General features: G+C 38.1%; 1 protein-coding gene across 4 annotated transcripts; it reads left to right on the top strand.

Moving 5' to 3' along the window:
* Nucleotides 1-1,540: 1,540 nt before the first annotated feature.
* On the top strand, nucleotides 1,541-20,323 carry LOC146464911 (protein FAM53A-like). 4 transcript variants are annotated; one of them, XM_085129208.1, is made up of 7 exons: nucleotides 1,541-1,678; nucleotides 17,950-18,045; nucleotides 18,160-18,357; nucleotides 18,471-18,522; nucleotides 18,699-19,315; nucleotides 19,549-19,605; nucleotides 19,695-20,323. In XM_085129208.1, exons 3-7 carry the CDS (start codon nucleotides 18,289-18,291, stop codon nucleotides 20,004-20,006), a joined length of 1,107 nt encoding a protein of 368 aa, XP_084985334.1. In that variant the 5' UTR covers nucleotides 1,541-1,678; nucleotides 17,950-18,045; nucleotides 18,160-18,288; the 3' UTR covers nucleotides 20,007-20,323. The 4 variants fall into 4 exon arrangements, with proteins under 4 accessions (XP_084985334.1, XP_084985332.1, XP_084985330.1 ...); XM_085129206.1 differs by lacking the exon at nucleotides 1,541-1,678 and adding an exon at nucleotides 13,986-14,155; XM_085129204.1 differs by lacking the exon at nucleotides 1,541-1,678 and adding an exon at nucleotides 17,577-17,735.
* The last annotated feature ends 7 nt before the right edge of the window (nucleotides 20,324-20,330 follow it).

The following is a 20,330-nucleotide window of genomic DNA, read 5'->3' as shown; positions in this document are numbered from 1 at the left end:
TAAGTTGATAATGTGTCATGAAGATAACGAAACGTCGTTCATTTTTGTCTTTAGTGTTTGGTTTTCTGTTTATCAATCATGTTTAAAATGATGTGTTACTTTCTCTCTTCATTCATTTACCTATCTAGTTAGTTAGTTAGTTAGTTAGTTAGTTAGTTAGTTAGTTAGTTAGTTAGTTAGTTAGTTAGTTAGTTAGTTAGTTAGTTAGTTAGTTAGTTAGTTAGTTAGTTAGTTAGTTAGTTAGTTGGTTAGTTAGTTGTAACTAGTATTTTAATTGACAGTTCCGGCCGTACTTATTTCCAGTCCTTTTAGTGCAGTTTGTTTCGTGCAAAGGAACAAATTCAGGGAATAGTCAGTGTTATTAATTCTGAAGATCTTTACTTGGGTTGTCCTCAGTATACGGGGCATTTGATGTATATTTTAAACTTCTCTCGTCGTCTACTCATGAACAACTGAGGTCGATAGAAAAAAATCCACGTGCATGAGAGGCAACGAAAATATCAGCTTTGAAAAGGGTTTGGAAGAAATTACTCGAATGAATATTTTATAACAAACATTATCTGTGTTGTTTCAGTTGTTTCCTGTTGTGATGTAAGTCCCGATAATGGGTCAGTAACCGTTGTTAAGCAGATCCACGCAAATTAGTTCGCGTTAGCCTAAAATTTCTTGGAAACACCACAAACAGATATCAACATCATGCAGGTTGTCCCCTTCTTCCACGTCACCTTCTTTGAGTATATTTCTGGCATAAGCGGAGCAGGCGTCATTGATCATCCCACGCGCGCCCCTGTCTGTCTGTCTGTCTTTGTTTCGTTTCTATGTTTTCCTTTTCTCTTCTTTGTTCCAACGTTTCCTGTTTCTGTTTCTCTGAAGGAGCCCAGTCTGCGGAGGCGAAAATAGCCTCATCCCACGCAGTCCTTTTAAGGGGGAGTTACACCTGAACGCCATTTTTCCGCCACTTGACATGGCTTTGATGGAAATATCTCGTTCGCGTTTCAAGCAATCCAAAAACCCTATCATCATATCGTGAATCTGTGTTGTGGGGTATTTTGTGAATTTTTGGGTTGGGCATATTTGGGAGGAGTAGTTTTTCTAGAAAGATTGGTAAAATTAAGAAAAATAAGAAATATTGAAGATTTAGTGAAGTTTTAAAATTGGAATTTGTTGTTAATAATTAATAGACGGACACCAAGTAAGTCCACCAGCAACCTGGGATGCTCTTTAAAACGGCTCCGCTAAAAACAACTGCGTGGGAGGCTAACGAGAAAACGATAGTTCTACAAACTCTACTGAGCTGACTGTTGGTTTGTCTCCGTCCTTACTGTATAAACTTCAACAAACTGATCATTTCTAAATCTCCATAAAAACTCTCACACTGTAAGATTGGTGCCCTGTGATAAAGCGCCGATTTATCGCCCTGCCGCTTATCTATGTTATCTAAGCTGTGATTGGCTCACCAAACAGAAAGCAAAATACTGTTGTTGTCAAATTTTCCACGCAATATTGGTCTGGGCGGTGGCTCGTTAATGAGCTCAAATAACAGGTTTTCAGGCAATGTTCCGGGTTGATTCTTTCCTTTGCTTACTACACGGTCCTCAAAAGGCTCTGGTTCAGTTTATCAGGGACGGACAAACAGCACTCACTGTTGGGGTGACAGGATTCAAATACGCTAATTTAGGTAAGTGGAAGAATTTGAAGCTAGCTGCCGTGACTGTTAACGATTTCTAAAACTTTATAGCGGATTGTTGGTTGAAACCGGAACTTCAGCGTCTGTTTGTCTTTGTTTGTCTTGTATTCTTGAGGGAAATTGAATTATTAATTTTGAATCAAGATTGATTCAGCAATCCAATCGTTAAAAAAATTTCAAATTCAACTCGATCTTCCCCCATTCTATTAAAGTTAAGGATAATGCATTTCACATAGAATGAACCTTGTTTCGTAGGCGTTCTATCCAAAACATTGCTCCTCGCCGATGATCCATAAAATCATGTGAAATTATTGAAGAATATTTGTAATAAGTTAACGCCCGAAAGATTGAGCTGTGTAAAGGAATTTTAAACAGTAATTAACTGTGAGTACCGTTGTGGTATCGCTTCTCAGTGATTAAAGACCCTTCATGCAAAATTTTATTTTTAAATAAATAATTAGCTCACAGGGTTTAACCTCGGTCTCAACGAGTATTGAAACTTTGAAGATATTGCATGTGGTTTTCTGGAGGTATTTCATCAAAAGATTTCAGCAATATACCCTGTAAAACTTATCGCTGAAGTTGGATACAAACTGCAAGCTTCACCGTGGACTGTGTTCAGTGTAGTGCCTGTTTCACTGAAACGTTTGGTTTGGTGATGAACTGGGCATTGAAATTCAGTGGTCGGCGCAGTCCATTTTATCAGAGAAAATAGCGAATATCAAGCAATAAATCTAAACAACACGCTCTTCCTATTTCTAGATATGTTAACTATCCGTGATGACTCAACCAAATTTTCCCGTTTCTACCTACACGCATCGGTGGGGAAGGGGTTGGGGGGTGGAGTTCGAGTTACTAAATGAAATTTCATATGGCGAGGCTTCGCCCGAACCTTACGTTATTGGTACAGCAGGACTATTCGATTTCTACCAAGAATTTCTGCTCTGTGTTTGCTAGCCTTTGGAACAAAAGAGCCACCCTTTCGGTTCACAGTCTATTTTTAAGAGCCTTTAAAATACTTCAATTTTAAATTTTGCTACCCTTTCGCACACTACGATGATAAGAAACGCACCCTGCATTGGACGGAGCCTCACAGCATTGCGCGTCCATTGTAGTAATCATCTTATCAGTGTTGTAAGATTATTATCGTCTCTCTTAAAGGAAATAGCTGTGTGTTTTTTAGTAGCAGAAAGGAACAGGGAATATCATTATTTTCCCAACGATTATAGTTCCTCGTGTCGTAGGCGGCATATAAACAGGTCAACATTTTTACGAGAGATAAAATTGCACTTTCAGTTTCAGTTTTAATCTACAAGGCGTTATTTTCCCGTGAAGCGTTCCCCGACACTTGGAAAACGCGAAACGAAATTGTTGATTTTACTAGTCGAGCAACAAATGCGAGTAAAAGTAAATAATAACTACGCTAAAGTTTACCTGACGGTTAGTTATCTATAGTAAAGGATCTACAGGACAAGAAAATTAAGCAAAAGAAGAAGAAGAATCCAACATTCGATTATTTTATTGAGAAATGTTAAGTCTAACTTGTTCGGCGGTATTTATTAACATAGTTTCATCCATTGAAAATCCGTCAAAATCTTGAGAGCGTTAATTCGCCCCATGTAACGGAATCCGGAATCCGGAATCCAGAGAAATTTTCATGTTGGAATCCGGAATCCAGGACATTTTTTATGTTGGAATCCGGAATCCAGTGAGCTGGAATCCGGAATCCACTAAAGTTTTGGAATCCGGAATCTACTTGTGTCAGAATCCACTTGTGTCGAATTGTTTTGGTAGATTCTTCTATTTTTCTACCCAGTCACCTTTTAGCGGTCTACCTCTGACTCTTCTACACTTGAGACACTCGAAACACGTGTTCGAACTTGTCCACGCAGGACACACCCCTCCCGGGGGAGATATTTTCCTCATGACGTCAGCTTCAAAGCACATGCGATAAAAAAGATGCTCGAAGATTCGCTCGTTGACGCTTTCGAGTGCCTGCATCGGAAGTTTTTTTCAAGTGTATCAAGTCGAATCAAGTGGTTTTTAACTTCACTTCGGTTATGGGAAAGCACAAATCAAAGGAAGACAGGTAAGTTTACAGAAGTTTAACTTTACGATATTTCGAGATATTGTTTATATAAATGATTGAGGCTGTAATAAGAAATACGTGTCGGATAAGTGAAGACAAAAAGAATCCGAAAAGAAAACCCGTCCTCAAATAAAAAATTAAAGTGACTTCTCGATCGATCTCGAGTCTGATTCTTGAGAGTATTTATTAGAACAAAGCAAAAAGTAGTTGAAGCCGAAATTAGAAGCAAAATGAAACTTCAGAAGCTTGAATGACTTGTTGATACTTGAATTTCTCGACATTTCTGCAGAAGAAACTTTGTTAACTTTAAGAAAAACTCAAGGGAACAGTTTTCTGTAGTTTTGGGGCTCCATTTTTCATTTTGATCCGTTGATATACGACTTTAAATCAGAAAAGTGAATCGTCGAAAAGGCAGATTAATTAAAAACTATTTCATTTTTATGGGCTTTTCGTTTTATTGGCTCGATGTTTTCTTTCTTAAGAGTCCAAAAACTCAAAACGCTAAGCGATCTAAGGTCTTTGACATACTCAGAAAAACGATGGTCGGTAAAACTCAAGTAAAACTGATGGTTAAAGAGCAAGTTTCTACAGTGCTTTGTTTGAATTACTAGTAGAATAAAACACTATTTTGACTCTTTACAAGTAAACGTTTCGACGCAAAGAAATAATTGAACGTAAACTTTTAATTCTAGCTCAGAGTTTAGTTAGAGCAGTTAGCTATGATAGCTAACTTTCGATAACTTAATAATCACGAATAATCTAAATTTAATAATTCGACGCAACATTGTCTACAATCACCCCTTTTATAGTCTTAGAAAAACTAGAAGCCCCCAATTCGGAAAAACAACCGTGAAATTGGCAATTGGTACTGTTCCTTCGGTCGTGCGGATATTCGGTTGTGTATGTTCACTTTGCCTTGTGCCCTCGGGACATCTTGTCTGGTTATTAAGTTAGTCATTCAATGTCCTATGTGGTTCCGGCTTTGTGTTCATTCTTCTTTCCGTTTGTCTGTCTATTCCGTGCTTTCGTATGGATTCCGCCTTCTCCGCCAGTTCTGCTGGTGGCACAGCTTACTCAAAATCCTATCATGGGCTCATACATAAAATTTAACCAATAAAATTTACCAATTAAAAGCTGTATTAAAACATTACGAAGAAGCAGGGGCGGATCCAGGGGGAGGGGGAGGGGGGTGAATTGGGTGGCTAGCCAACCCCGTCTTCAGGGTCGTTTAAGGTTGAAATATAAAAGGGATCCAAAGTATCTCGATCCAAAGTATCACAAATGACTCGACGAACGCTTTTACTCGAATGATGAAGAATGGAGCTGGGACACACATACACTAAAACAATGGACTGAGGCACACCATGACAACTTCTCACATATTTGAGCTTTATTTGCGCAAAGGAACTTTTGGAACCAATGCGACCATTCGCTGCTGCTCTACAAGGCCACCTAGTTGAAGTATACTGGAAATGAAATCAAAAGTCGTCGTTTGAACGCTTGTACGAAAAGGTCTTTTAACTCTTTCAGAACTAGTGGGGTCTACAGAACAACGTCCGTGTATTTGCAGTAGACAGCGGAATTGGGATAACACTCCCAACAGATTCAGTGGTACAGTACTGGAAGCCAACAGTGGCATTACCTTTACTGGACATAATTTTCCGCGAACTGAAATCTCGTTTCAGCAAACAAACGTAGGCCCATTACGAACTCTGTGCTCTCATTCCTACTGTGATCGTCACGAAGTTCAAAGAAGCCTTGGATGAAATTGGTAAATTATTGCAACAGAAGTGAGATCACGTACTCTGGTAACTTCCGCCAACCTTTAAAAGGGACCTGTTTCGCTGGACCAATTACTGGAAGCGTCAAGCAGTGTCAGACGAAGTTTCAATAACCTGCCTTATAGAGACACGTGCTAATAGCATGTTCTTTCTTTTAATATCCGAGAACTTTTAACGATCCTTGCGATGCTACAGATGGAAAGCACGGAGGCTGAAAGATCACTTCACGCGTGGCTAAGGAACGCACTAATAACAGAAAGAGTTGCTTGTTTGTGATCACAACCTACTATACGTAAAATATAATCTTACTCTACAAATAAAATCACGATATAGTACTATTTCATTGCTGTATTGATTATCATCGTAATTTCCGGTATCGTTCTGTCGCGTCAGCCACCCCCTCTTCAAAAATCCTGGATCCGCCCCTGAAGAAGTTCCTTCATGTTTTAATACCCGTGGCTGTCTTGCTACAGCGAAAGACTTCTTCTTTCTCCGATCTGACACAAAAATCTTTGATAGCGACAATTATACAAGTCTCATGCACGGGATGGAAGAGGTAACGCGCCCTCCTTATGCCTAGTTTTGTGAGTTTTGACTAGGGACATAAGCGGAAGCGAAAGCATACGACTTTAAGTCATTGAAAACAGGCCCGAAATACACACATAAGCAGGATGCTTTGAACAGCCACCTTTTAATAAATTCATGTGACAGCTTGTGCGAAAGAGACCAAGAAGGATTGTTATATTATTAGATGTAATAGTCCTTTCTGGTTATGCTTTGCATATGTGGTTTTCCCTAGCATAAGAGGAACATAATCATAATAGGAAGCATAACAAAAAGGGAAATTTTGGATTTTTATAAGCTTTTATACTTCTGCTTATATGCTCGCTTTGACAATGACATAGCGATGTTATGCATATACTTGTGCATATTTCGCTAGTGAAACGAACCAAGCTTTAATATAATAAGCAACCATTCGCAACCATGCTTAATGAAAGACTCAAAAGCAAAACCCTTTCAAAAAGCGCCGCTCATCATGATCTTTACTGTGACGCTCAAGTCGACGATGAGTAGAACTTTTTAAATTTAGTTAACGCACTTCCTAAGAATCAAATGACAAAAGCTTTCTCATTTTTGTGACGTGCATTAATTTCTCAGGGAAATCATTTTCCTAATAAACTAAGGGAACGAACGTTTAGATTTATAGCTTGCGCATCATTTGACTGAACTTTCCATTGATGCCACTGATTTATGCAAAAAGTTACGTAATATATTGTAACTAAGTTTGAACATTAGCCGTCAATATTTGTTGTTCGGTATTTGTTGATCACTGGTGTAAACGGTATAGGAATTGCCAGTAAATACTACATGTGACGTTGTTCGATATTTTTTGATCATGTAAATAGTATATAGGAATTGCCAGAATACTACATGTGACGTTGTTCGATATTTGTTGATCATGTAAATGGCATATAGGAATTGCAGAATGACGTTTTCGAAATGTTTTGTTCTATGAGAGGGTATCTGTGTTTTTTCCCAACGGAATCATGACTTATTGTTCCACTACAATATGGGATAAAGGTATGTGTTTTGTTTAAATTATTACACTAGTACCAGAGCTGAAAATACGAGTAGAACCAAGGACGCCGTAATCTGGATTCCAAATTATTGGAATCCAGAATCCAGAGGCTTGGAATCCGGAATCCAGTGAATCCAGAGGGTCGGGATCCGGAATCCAGAAGGATGGAATCCGGAATCCAATACCTCTGTGGATTCCGTTACATGGGGCGAGTTAATCCAGTGCTTTAACCATAAATGCTTGGTGTACTGAGAATCACGGTATTTGAAATATATATCATATCATGTAAAGGGAAAGACATCGGTAAAGAAAAGTTTTCAAAATTCTAAAAGCTTGTATGGTGTTAGGCAAGAACGTATACTTGGTGAAATCGCTATCGCCTTGCAAATGTAAACATGTCGAAATTCAATGAACTATGCATTATCGACCCAAGAGCTCTTCCCTTTTGCGCATGACGACTCTTACAACCCAGAAGGCTCTGTGGTCGCGAATTTGAACAATGCTGTTCCACCGAGGGGTCAATCCCCAGGAAAAATATGCATTGTCGTAAGACCCACCTCAAACCCGCCTACATAGCTACAGGGTTAAAGGGCGGCCTTTCCAGCCACGTGGTGATCAGTTTTGTTTTCTACAAGAAATAAATATTGAGCTTAACGATATGAGACTGTTTCAATTCTTATCGCATCCAAATCGGTTCACTTTCTTCCAGCCAGTGGTTTGCCCTGCGTTCGATATACTGATATTCTAGTTGCGAGCCAAGAAGTCGAGAGATAGAGAGAGGAAATTGAAACATACTGTGTTTGAATTTGAATCAGTGGGTGTATATGAAAACTAAATTAAAATGGAAAGAATGGAAAGTGCTTTAAGAAAGCGAGCGTTTTAAACCATAATGGGTAAAAAGTGCTGCATTATTGTTTTGTTTTTTTACTCTAGAAGTGTCATTAAACTTGTGTGTCTTGCGCATGGGTCGTCGGTGAAAAAGTAAAAAAAAAGGAAAACACTGCTGCTCGATAACAGGCTTATGTTGTAGAATTCTACTGATACGGTCTGTCAGTTTTATTCAGAGCTAGGGAACATTGGACATCAATTCATTTTTTTAAACACAAGGAATAATTACATTACATATGGAATCGGATCGTAAATGATTCAGTAGAATCGCTTCATCAATTCACTTTAGTTGAAAGCGGGCTTTTCATCAAGATGAATTTCCGTCATCATTTGTGAGGATAAATCATTGCTTTCAGTTTTCTTCATTAAAAAGGCTTTCAGTGCTAAGAATCAGGATAAGCTTTTAACAATGCATTCTCTTCCGATAAGATTTTTTATACTGCGTTTGACACTTTGTTAAGATATTTACTCTGATAGACCTTTGGAAGATTATTGTGCAATATATTTGTTTTAGGAGTTGGTTCAAAGGCAGAGAGGCTTGATAACTTGACTTAATTTTCAAGGGAAAATCGTGTCTGCGGACCAGAAGCCTGCATGACCCAAGTTATGCCGTGGTCTTACTACAATTTGTTTTTCCTTAGTGACTAGTTTTTGACATGATTCGGCCAGAAGATTTCGTCATCAGTGCAGTCAATGAATACGTGTTGCAAATGTGTGAAGCTGATTTATATTCAAAGCACGTTTCAGTGATTGAATGGACGCTAAATCTGCTCGTACCTCAAATAGAAAGATGATCGTGCCTGCCCTAAATTTATCATGTCATTAACTATATTTTATCGTCACTTGTCCATCGATGAGGTTAACCGGCAATTGTCACTGGTGAAAGTTATCCCCTCTGTCCAAAAAAGAAAGGATATTAAGTCAATTTTAAGCAATAAATTACTTGTCCTTTCAATTGAGGAGACAGAATGAAGAGTGTCGGCACTCTCAGTTTTTTTCAAGGTCTCCTTTTCGCTGTCTTTTTTCGTTAAATTTTGTTTGAAAGAGAATATTTTTATTTTCAAAAATCTCTATAGGCACCACTGAGTTAATTTTACCAAGCGCTAATTTTGCGTTCAGAAAGAACAAAAACTTATACTTTCATTAAGAACAATAAAAACTTGGGTCTTAATAGATACTGAACCTGTCTTCGATAAAAAGTCACCTTCGGTTATTTAAATGGCGTCATGCAGAGCTAGACAACAAGTTGACAGCCAAATATTTTTACTACCTTAAATGAAATTCTTCACTCAGAAGGGGAATTTGAATATTAAAAAGCTTTGTCAATGAAAACAATTTGTCTCGCTGAAAAAAAGATGTAATATTTAATAAGTCGGCCAATTTATTTTAAATTTTCCTACCCTTTACCTTTTTGGCCAGCATCAACACTTCTGGACGAAAGCACGAAGGCAACGTATTTTAAAAATAAATATTCATGTTATCTGATCTACTTTGTTATTATAAGGTGAACGAATTATCCAGGAACATTATTCGTAGCAAACGTCGTTCAAGGCCAGAAAGTGAAAGAAAAATTCACCGTCGTGTGCCCACGTTCCCTTAACAGTAAATTGGGTTATTTAACGTAATGTACTAAGTAATAGTAATAGAAATGTTAAACCTTGTTTTTCGACGTTCTCGGTTGTCTTCGCTGTCGTGTTTTCGTAAGGTCCCTACTGCGCATGGTAAAGCCAGCTCTGATCCCGCGTGCCGCCAAAGTTGTTCCGCAGTTTTCTTTTCATCGTCGTATAGCTGTCTTTACTCTCCAAATTTCTCAAGCTAACAAAGAGAATCGGAAAGTGGAAAAAACTCCTTAACTTTTACAGAAAGCATGCTTCTCTTATCGCACAGTTTTCAATCTATATTATCTTACGTGAATATTCAGCCAGCGAAGTGGAAATTACATGGTGTTGCTGTCTGACTCTCCCCTCCCCCCTGTTTTGTCCCCCGCTGGCTTTATTACCACACTTACATAAATGTCCAAGGTGATTTCTCGAACACACTGTGGTAAATGCTCGCGAAGTATTTTTTGTTCACTATTCATTGACCATTTTTGCTAGGCCATGGGTCTTTTATTTTAAGATTTACCTTTATTACATTAAAGGATCATTATTCGACCAAACCTTTGACAAAATTACCATTCTTCATTTTGTGCGTAAAGCGCGCCCGAGAGGCTGACAACACGAAATGTTTGTACTTATGTGCAAATAATCAAGGTTATTTTTATCAATTCAGATAATTGTTAATTTAATAAAAAGCACGCTCTAGAGGGTGAAAACACGAAATGTTTGTACGTTTGTCCAAATAATCAAGGTTATTCTTATCACTTCAGATAATGTTGGTTTGTGTCGTTACTGTAACAAACAGTCACCACATATGACTCTATATAACGAGCGCTGTGATTGGCCCAAATTGATTTCTCTTACATAGAAAATTACCTTGGAGATTCTTCGTTGAACAAAGATAGCGAAAAATAATCAAACTTATCTTGTATTGCGATAAACGTTAAAGAGTTAAAACAAGACGAAATACCCTCTTTCTTATTTTTTGTATTTTTTGAAAAGAAGTTATTGCCTGCAGTGTCAAGAAAAACTATCTTCATGCCGCTTATTAAATTACCTCAACACGTTAATAAGATGCTTTGGTGTGCATTTAAATCTTTACATCACTGAGATTAGATTCTAGCATCTCTCAAAATATTTCTTTATACTGTTAACTGTTTCATCTAGGTTTTCGTAACGTTACTTCATAAAAAAAGAAAAGCCATCATTACAATTCAGTAACTAGATCCTAAGAAATCGGTACAGCAATTGCAAACGCAAATCGTTTAAAATTTCCTTAATTTTTTTTAAATCAAATTTCCGGTTCAACAAAGGACCAAGAAATTTGGTCTTGTCTTCTTTTGGGAGAAATAGAATGAATTACAAATGCCGGCTTCCTTTGACGACCGGTACCGAACACACACACACACAAAAAACAAAACAAAAAACAATTTCGCGTTTAGGTGCTAAAGGCTTTCTCTTGTTCAATTTTGCTATTTATAATTAAGCTTGAACGACATTCAAAGGAGAAACCTGCAGAAACTGGCTTGAAACTAACCAACAAACGGGTCATGATCAAAGTTCATACACCTGGCCTTAAAATAAATGAACGATTATAGGCCATATAAAAATTAGACTTCGTTTGTCAGCACCATGAAATTATATATCGAAAAAGAGATATTTACATTTCCCCCTTTCCTTTTTGGCAGCTTATTTGGAGCAAAGGGGTCAACTTTTTGTTTGTTCCCGACGTTGCGTCGCCATTAAACAATGGGATTTTGATTTCCTTAAAGGATTATTGCACTCAAATCGGCTGCGAGTGATTATCTATATTTGAGTTTATATTTGCGAGTATTCGCTAGACAGTCAAATGTGGTGAGGACTCGCTGGTAGCCATTTATAACTCTGGACAGTGACAAGAAAGACTGGTACGTGACAAGAAAGACTGGTACGTGTGGTCTGAAGAGACAAACTCAAAACTGTAAGAACTGACCTCCGAGCCGAGCGCATGACGATATAACACAATTTCTACTCTTTAGAACGTGCAACTTGCGTAATCAAAGAAAAACAAAATAAAACTGAAAGAACACAACACTGCAAGGAAAACCGAGTGAATATTCTTTAAATATTTGAAATTTGTCTAACATATGGGTCAACTAGAAAGTTATAAAGCGGATTAAATATAGTGTCAACACTGGAAAACAACGTTCATTTTGCGAACATCAAAACAAACGTACGTGCCTTGATATAGCTGAAGAAGTCTATCTTTTCACATAGTGCGGAAATGAAATTTTAGTGCCTTGACATCAGTTGACGTTTGTAAATTTTTTTATATCAGTTTTGGACTACGTGACTCAGTTGTACGACCGATAAAAATAAACTTTGACTTCCTTTGCAAAATGTATCGAATAAAGAACTAAAATAAGAAGCCGATTACAGGTATTAACTGAACTTTCCTTGGCTAGAGTTTTTAAAATCTATGTACTCCTTTTCTAGCGCTCCTTGTTTTTCTGCCTTTTACAATTCGGGAATTTTTTTGTTTGATTAACAGCATTCATTACCAAAAGTTTGTTTTGGTAATGAAACGTGTCGTGAGCCAGTCTCTGAAAACCTCGACCTTGACATTAGCCCAGTTATAATATCATGAAAACTGCTAAATACGATTTCACACACACACAAAGAAAAAAATCTGTTAAAATAGACTGAACCGACGATAACGGTTTCTCAAAGCTGTTCTTTTTTTCTCTAACCCATTGCAGTTAATCAGATATCGGTGGAAACGTCTGGCGTCTAACTCCAAAATGGTGAAAGAACGGAGGGAATGTTGTGAAGTTCACAAAACTAATGCCGGAAAAGAGATTAGTTTCCTCCCTTCTCGATTTTTCCAATCTAAGTGCTTGTATTGGGGCAAATAGACGCCTTATTTTTGGGACAAGTTTGCAAACGTAAGTGTCCAAAGACAGAATCCGAAAAAATCGAGAGTCGATGGAATTTTTAATCAATGCAAGCCAGCTGACAGGTGGTGTTTAAATTACAGGCTATACGACCACCTTCGGGCCGTGAAAATGTGGTCGTAATAACGGGGTGGTCGGATTAACGAGGTTGTGAAACTAAGGAAATGACTGGACTTTCAATTCGTTCGGGGCACAAAAAAGTGGTTGTAATAACCAGGTGGTCGTAAGGTGGGGTTCGACTGTAGTTCTTGGTCTGTTTTTAATATGGATCAAATAATGGAATGACCCAGTTGCCACGAGTGAGTAGACCTTGATTTGACTTTGTAAACAATCTCATCAGTACCCTGGTATTGGAAAACAGAAAAACGAGCCCCTTGGGGAAAAGCTACAGTATGGTAAAATATTGTTTTCAAATGTTGAGGAGTTACTTTTAACAACAGTTAAAGTGATCATTTGAAATGAAAGGTTACAGCTTCTGTAATTTACCTCGCTAATCCATTGGTTAGTTTGGAAATAGTCCTCGTTCCGATATCAGAATTGTGGCTTGCATATTAAAGTGATTCTAAAATTTCGTGACTTTAAAAAAGAGAAATTAATGAAGCCTCTCACAGGTCACGGAACTTACAAGATAACATCTTTGATATGAAGCAGTTCTCGTGACACGATTAGTTATTTATGCAATTATCGCCGCTAAGTACACACTCATGCATCTGTGCTGTTCGAAGTGCAATAAAATCGATATGAGTGCAAAATATAAATCAACTTGAAACATAAACAAAGTAAAATATCCAATAAAAGGTTGCGGATTTTTAAAATTCTGGATTGAGTTATCCGTCTTCCAGGTACCTTTATAACTAAAAAGCTGTAGCAATTAGTATCAGTTTCGCTGTTCACGCAAAAAACCCCTTCAATTTTTTCTTTCTTTTTTGTTTTCAGATATCGAAATCGCGCTGCTTTCACAAAACATTTCCCGCCCAATCATAGATGTACGAATGAGTGCTCATTTGCGAATATCGAATCAATCTCATGCAGGTTCTTATCTGAAAATTTCTAAGTTTGCAACGCTGCAGCTAGACTTGCTGTCAGTACACTTTGCGATCCGTCCAGTCGAAAACATCGTAAAATTTATAAATATGGTAAAAACGCCAAATAGCCCGCATAAAACTGTTATTTATGATTTGACTGGAGTTAAGCGAGTTCCTTTTCAATGCCAATGGGCTTTCAAAGTTCGCATAGACTTGCCGCAAGTTGAGTTTAGTGTATACAATCGAACGATAAATTATCGAAACCAACATAGAGAAAATTAACATCGAGAAAACTAGTATTGGAAGTGACTTTTAGAAAGTCTAAGTTTGCATAGCAAAAACAAATCTTTCTTGGACCTTGCACTGGAGATTGCGTCACCTCTCATCTTCTGACGCGCGCGAAAAACTCTTTTCCAGTGAGTTCTGTTCACGCCCATAATTTTTACCAACCCGCGGCCCTTCCGCAATTGAAGGCGGAGAAACCGAGAAAGCATACAAATTGGTTATTACTTTTATAGCAAGGGAGTATTCTAAAATTCCAGTTGTAGATCCCCCCACAAAGCCACACCATACCGGTAAGTGTACCTATACATTTAACAGTTTTTCTTCGTGATGAAAGCAATTTTAAGATTCGCTTTCGTTAATTTTTTAATGTAATTCTATCCTACGGGTCGTGTGATGTTTTGTAATTTTAAAATGATTCCAGTATTAGCAAATTACGAAGCAATCCAATTATGAATTAAACCAGGAGAAGGCGAATGATCCTAATGTGTGTTTGCCAGTAGGTTTATTTCATTTACGGAGATTCACCTCCCCCGGAAATATTATTTCGTATATAATTTTAAAATTCTTTGAAAATGAAATAAAAACATAAAATGCAAATGAAGCAGTAGCTTTTGCTATGGGAATTAACCATGTGGCGACCTCGTGAATAAACCTAATATTGCGTGAAATGATCGTGAGAGCACACTGGCGACCATAACACAGCATGTCCAAAACATTAGAAACATATTTTTGAACGGAAGGAAAGTATATTTCGATCCTAGGGTTCAATGAAGAGATTGCAGGCGAATTGGCCTTATGTTCAAAGCTGCTGAATGGTTTTTTAAGGGATCTTTCGCTTACGAAGGGAAAACTGAAGGGGTCCTTGGGCACGCACATGTATCAATGTCATGAAATATTTATTATGTTGGGACAAAATGTGAAAATGAAACAAGCTTTCGGCGGATGTGGATTTATAATCTCGGTATTAAAAAGAATTGAAAAGGTTGCAGAGATCATATTTACTGAATAGCTCGTGACTCGCTTAAATTTCAATGATTCTTTAAATAGAACTGAAATATTAACAGTGAGCAGTTTTAAGTTTTGCAGTTTCAGTCCAGCTCATGGGGTCTTCAAATGCGGTCAAAATTGCATAAGAGCTGTGTTGATTTTCCAGAGAAAAATCTTTCCACGTCAGTTTTCGAAAAGCTAATCGACTGAGTTACTTGAAAGTTAGAAAGAGCGTTTATTCCAGGAGAAAAGGCTAGATTCGAAAGAATTGCATGACAATCATCTTTCGATCGATTTGAAAGCATTTGTCAGCTTGAATGATTAGGGCAAACGAATATAACCTCTCTAAGTGCAACTCGTGCCGAATTATTTATTATTTTAGTAATCTCAATTCGCTCTGCATCAATGTTGAGCGCTTCTAGCTAGAAGGTTCATCAGTAAATGGTATCCCAAAGAAATGGAGATTTTAATCTTTGAAAAAAGGGCTGGAATAATCAGATAACATCGCCTCTAATTCACAGAATTTGGACTGGTGAAAAGACCAGACGTTCAGAGCTGTGCTGTCGAAGGATTCCGATATTGCTTCTGTGTTTACTAGCCTCAGGGCTGATTTTCTCTTGATTCTAGTTACAGGTCTACCGGAGAAGAAATTTCAACAGCGTTCAAAAGCTTTTAGCTGCTCTTACCTTTACGGTATAATGCTAAAATTTGAAATTTGGAAAAGGATGACTCTGCGGCTAAAACGGAATTTGCTTTTTAGCGAGTGTTGAGCAAGAATTAACAGGCGCTAAACTTGGAAATGTTTTCATGAGGTAACGGCCCTATTTTATAACTGCTCCGACCGCAACGAAAGGATATTAGTCATAAAAAGATTGTTTAGTTGACAGCAATTCAGTCAGCTTCTAAGCAGGTGGCTAGGTCGAAGTGTGCAGAAAAATAATAAAAAATAAAACTGTATTCAAAGCAAGACAGCGAATGACCGGTCATCAGTGAAACCGTTTGAAACGAATCCAATTTTGCTCCGTGTGTGGTACAAGTCTAACTTATAGTATCTGGTGGAAATAGGTACTCCCTAGCGATACAAGCCCCCTGGGCAATTTCGCAGCTGAACATATTACTGAGTTTTTTGAGTGACTGAGGCAAAGCTTCTTGTCAGAGTACAACAAAGCTCCTCTCATTGAAACCTCATTCTTAGGCAAAATGCTTTTGTGTAATTGCTTTCTTTAACAAGTTCTGTAATTCTTATCATGCATATTCATCGCCATCAGCAAGATAAACTCTGCTTCCTTGCGTTTTGCATTTGCGCTAGAAGCATTGTTTACGGATGAAAAATCGCACTTAGGCGCAAATGAAGCGAAAAGTAAGCAGTTTGCAAAGTTGTAATCCATTTTGAACATAAGATCACATTATTTCGAGCCATTTCCAGAATGCCCCCGACCGAAAACTGCCATCAAACAGACATTGATATGCTAAATTTACTACTTTATTTACTAACCGCTTAGCAATTCAAACTTGTAGCAAATTGCAGGGCAACAAAAACCTGGTCATATGAATAAATTAACTTCTCTTTTAAGCTTTTTCCGTTTTAAGTGTCACTTTTTAAGCTCACGGACCCTTTCAAGTTGATCTTTCCGATTGTTGTTAATATTCGGCTAAGCGGCAAACTGACTTGCAAAAATTGAGATCCAATCTTCAGGCTTTTTACGCCAGGTTGGCTGTCGCACCTTTTCAGCTATGCTTCACAAATGTGATCGAGCTTCTTTCAATTATTTTCCTTTTCTACGCAGTTCGATAGCGAGATTTATTTAAGTACTCAAAGGATTTTTTTCCGGAATGCCAACAAAAGATGTTGCGTCACGCTGCAAGCACAAATCAAACATATTGACAAGGGTGAGCTGAAAAAGGCACACAAAAAATGCGATCAAAAATTAGTTTTAGTCACTCATCGGTCATGGGTTTCGAAACGACGAAGTTTACCTTTTTGGCTTTCAGAGGGAAGGGATTAATGATAAATTGCGCGCTTTAGCCTTGCCGGGACAATAGTAATTCAGAATTGCGTTAACGAGAAAAACTCATACAAGAAAAATTGGGTCTACACTAATTTGAATAATCGAATATCGTATCTGAATTGTGTGTATAGATAGAATATGTATAATTCATTACCACTATAACAACTTCAATTTGTTTTTTCCATTTCACTTTACCGAAAGGAAATCAGCGAAATTCGCCAAGAAATTAAGAATAATATTTTGCTGGATGCTGACCGCAAAATTTTCAAGCTTGGCGTTTATTTCAGAAAATTTTCCTAACGAGAAGTGAATAATGACCGGTAGATAAAACAATACACACCTCGAAAATTGCGTTTCTATCTTTGCAGGAGGAAGCGCTGCACAAAAAGAAATAAATATGGTCACAAATTTCTTTCATCCCTATTTTTCACAACAATATCAAAGTAGGAAGCTGATCGTGTCAAAAGTGACGTTCTATTTGGAATTGAGGTGATAGTGAATTCATTAGAGTAATTTCTGACAAACTACGCGTTGTGTGGAGAGGCCCTGGTTGGTTCATCGGGGTAATGTAATATTTCTTTTACCTCCAAATTCATTGATGTAAAAAGAAGTGCTAGTGAACGTCAGCCTAAAATTTGCACCAATCAAACGCAGCGATTTACCGGTAGCCGCTCTCTGATTGGCTGAAAAGGTTGTTCTTTACAACATGACATTTTCAGACGGACCAATTCGGCATTTAGAGGCCACAAAGCCCTCCACAGTGGTTATCATTGTACGAATTCGAAGAAAATTGAAGCAAATTTCTTCGATTTTCGCCAAGCTTCGAAGTAATCCGCTTTCGAACCGAGCAATCAGTGCGAAATATCCCTCAAACGTAGGTGTTCCGAGGGGCTTTCCCCAAACGCATCGTAAATGTATTCTTAGTAGCGGAGAAATGCTTCGCTTTGTAAATTTCATTTTGTTCCTGTACTAAGCTAGGTAATTTTGTTCTTGCCTGAGGATTTGGGCTTGATGCGAGAATAAATGTCCCAAACGCAACTGGGAGCCAAAGGAAAACAAGAATAATATGATAACTTTGTTTGTTTCAGGCTTTGAAGCGTCGACTAGATGCCCCGATTGAGTGAAATTTACTACTACTACAACGACGGTAAACCAAAACCGAGAATGTCACGGCGCGGAGAGAGGTTAGTTTGGCTGAATCGCGAGCAATCAGTCCGCGATCGGTTTAGTTTACAATTGTTTTGAATTCATCGAATTTCTTTTTGTGACGGCTGAGATCCGGTTTAATTCTCTTTCAGGCCAGTCGACAAGTGCTAGTGAGACAATCTACCGAGCTGACTGCGGAGCGCGTCACTCATTAAATTTATATTCTGTCATTGACTATAAAGAAGCAGAGATCGTAGTCTTCATGTGGCATTTTATCCGCTATGGTGACGGTGATTACGGACAAGTTGAAAGACCAGTCCTTGGAAGATCTTCCCTGTGATGAAACCGCGGTAGGATTTTTGAGAATCGCTCTTCGAGTGCCCGGTGTATTTTTTTTTCACTCGATCGCGCGAGTTGACGTGAATTTCAATGATGTTTACTCTTCAATATTCTTTGCTTTCAGATAAGTGCCGTCCAGCTTCGACTTCACCCAGCCGGAGCTGCCCACAACTCAGGTACACTAATATTTCATCTTTTCTTTGATCTGGAAGTTTTGCTACTATTGCATTTGGATCTTCTACCGAAATATCTTGTAATAACGGCTCCATTTAATCATCGACGCATTGTTTTTGTTCGCATGGACTGCTACAAAACACATGGTTTACAATGCAATATTTCCCTTCGTTTTTAGAATGCCCCCTCGCTCACAGACTCCGACGAGATGTGCGGCAAATTTTTGGACATTCGCGTACACGAAGCTACCCATCACAAAGACCTAGACGAACATACTGCAAGAACTGTTGTGGGGCGGATTCATCTTCGATGCACAGTACCCCTGTGCCACCCGCTAACAAGAAATTATGTTCTACACTCTCGTTGCCTGATAACGAAAGCGCAGAAGGATTAATGTGGGTTCCTCGCGCTTCATCAGTTTGGCAGCCTGTTGAAAACTGTGGGAGAAAACCCCGATCGGTTTCTTGCCCGGATGAGAAAATGAAATTGGTTGAATCACTGAGGAACGAGATGGACTCTATGTCGACACCTCCGGCGTCGCCAACACCGAGACCTGCTTCAGCAGATGAGGCCCTCGAGGAGAAACATTTGCTCACGAAAAACGAAAGCGAGGATTGCGATATTACGGGACACAAGGCTAGAGACTTAAACTTTAATTGGAAACCGAATCTGTTTGGTTTGCACAGGAGCCGTTCGCAACCATGCTTTGATCGAAAGAGATGCGGAGTGAAGAGACGGATCGATGAGGACTTTGATGCGCGAAGACCAGCGCTGGACTTAGCCAAAATGGAAGAGGTCTTGATTCTAGATTCAATTTATTTTCAAAATTCAAAAGATAAAAAACAATTTTTATTTCTTATTCCTGATGAGAAGCTAAATAATCACTGAGTAGTTTTGAATAATTCATTTATATGAATATTTTACAAAACACGGGTTCTAAATCGGTTGTGTTTTTTTCGCCTCAGAAATGATTAATTGGCAATTCAGAGTACTAATAAACGAACTTCTTCCTCCTATTTTTTTTGCAGACTTCTTATTACCGCTGCAGAGATAGAAAGAAAGGCTTACGGATCCCAAAATATATGGTAATTTCACTTGTTGTATGCATGGTCGACAAAAGTTGTCTCCAGATGATTCTCAATGCAAATGTATAATGTTTTTCTTTTTTTTTTAGAATAAAAGATCTGCAAAGGGATTAACAAGCTATTTCACTGAGCCCGAGAACTTTACGCTAAAGCCAATCGCCTCATCGCCTCTGGATGCCCAAGACAGTAGCATAATGATAACTCCAAGTTCTTCTCCTACGAAGCAGTTGGATTCTGGAATTGAAATTGTCACAAACCTGAGAGGCAGCAATAAGATATCAGACCTTACAAACGGAAGATTAAATAATTTGAACCCCAAAGTACAGGACGAAGGAGTTTTTCATTTGGATTATGATTCGGACTTAGACCTGAACTCTATCGAAGAAGACGATCTTTTTTAGGAAAATAAACTTTGGCTTGTATAGTCTTTTAAACTTTTTGGAGTTTGTAATTTAGCTGTTCGTACGTGGACCACTTACGAGAAAAAAAGAAAAAAGAAAAACTTATTTATTGCCATGTAGACCTGAGAGTTGCATTCTCTCTACCAATTTGTCCATGTAGTAACAGGTCTTGTATATTTTTGCATATATTAAGACTTGTCAACGAAAAACATAGAACAAATTTTTCACGCTAGTCACCCTACATTAACATACAGCGAAAAGATGTATAAAATGAAAAGGGTTCGATATTATAAATATTAAACAGATTGTTTAAAAGAGCTTTTT

Source organism: Pavona decussata, unplaced genomic scaffold (genome assembly GCF_977016875.1).
Source record: "Pavona decussata unplaced genomic scaffold, jaPavDecu1.1 SCAFFOLD_161, whole genome shotgun sequence".
Taxonomy (NCBI): Eukaryota; Metazoa; Cnidaria; class Anthozoa; order Scleractinia; family Agariciidae; genus Pavona; species Pavona decussata.
This window is presented reverse-complemented; position numbering and strand designations above follow the sequence as displayed.

What these genes read in the sequence shown, in the direction of transcription:
- LOC146464911 (XM_085129208.1), top strand. Translation starts at nt 18,289, where the DNA reads ATGGTGACGGTGATTACGGACAAGTTGAAAGACCAGTCCTTGGAAGAT. An exon ending in ACTTAGCCAAAATGGAAGAG is followed by an intron (nt 19,316 to 19,548) that starts GTCTTGATTCTA and finishes TTTTTTTTGCAG; the next exon opens with ACTTCTTATTACCGCTGCAG. An exon ending in TACGGATCCCAAAATATATG is followed by an intron (nt 19,606 to 19,694) that starts GTAATTTCACTT and finishes TTTTTTTTTTAG; the next exon opens with AATAAAAGATCTGCAAAGGG.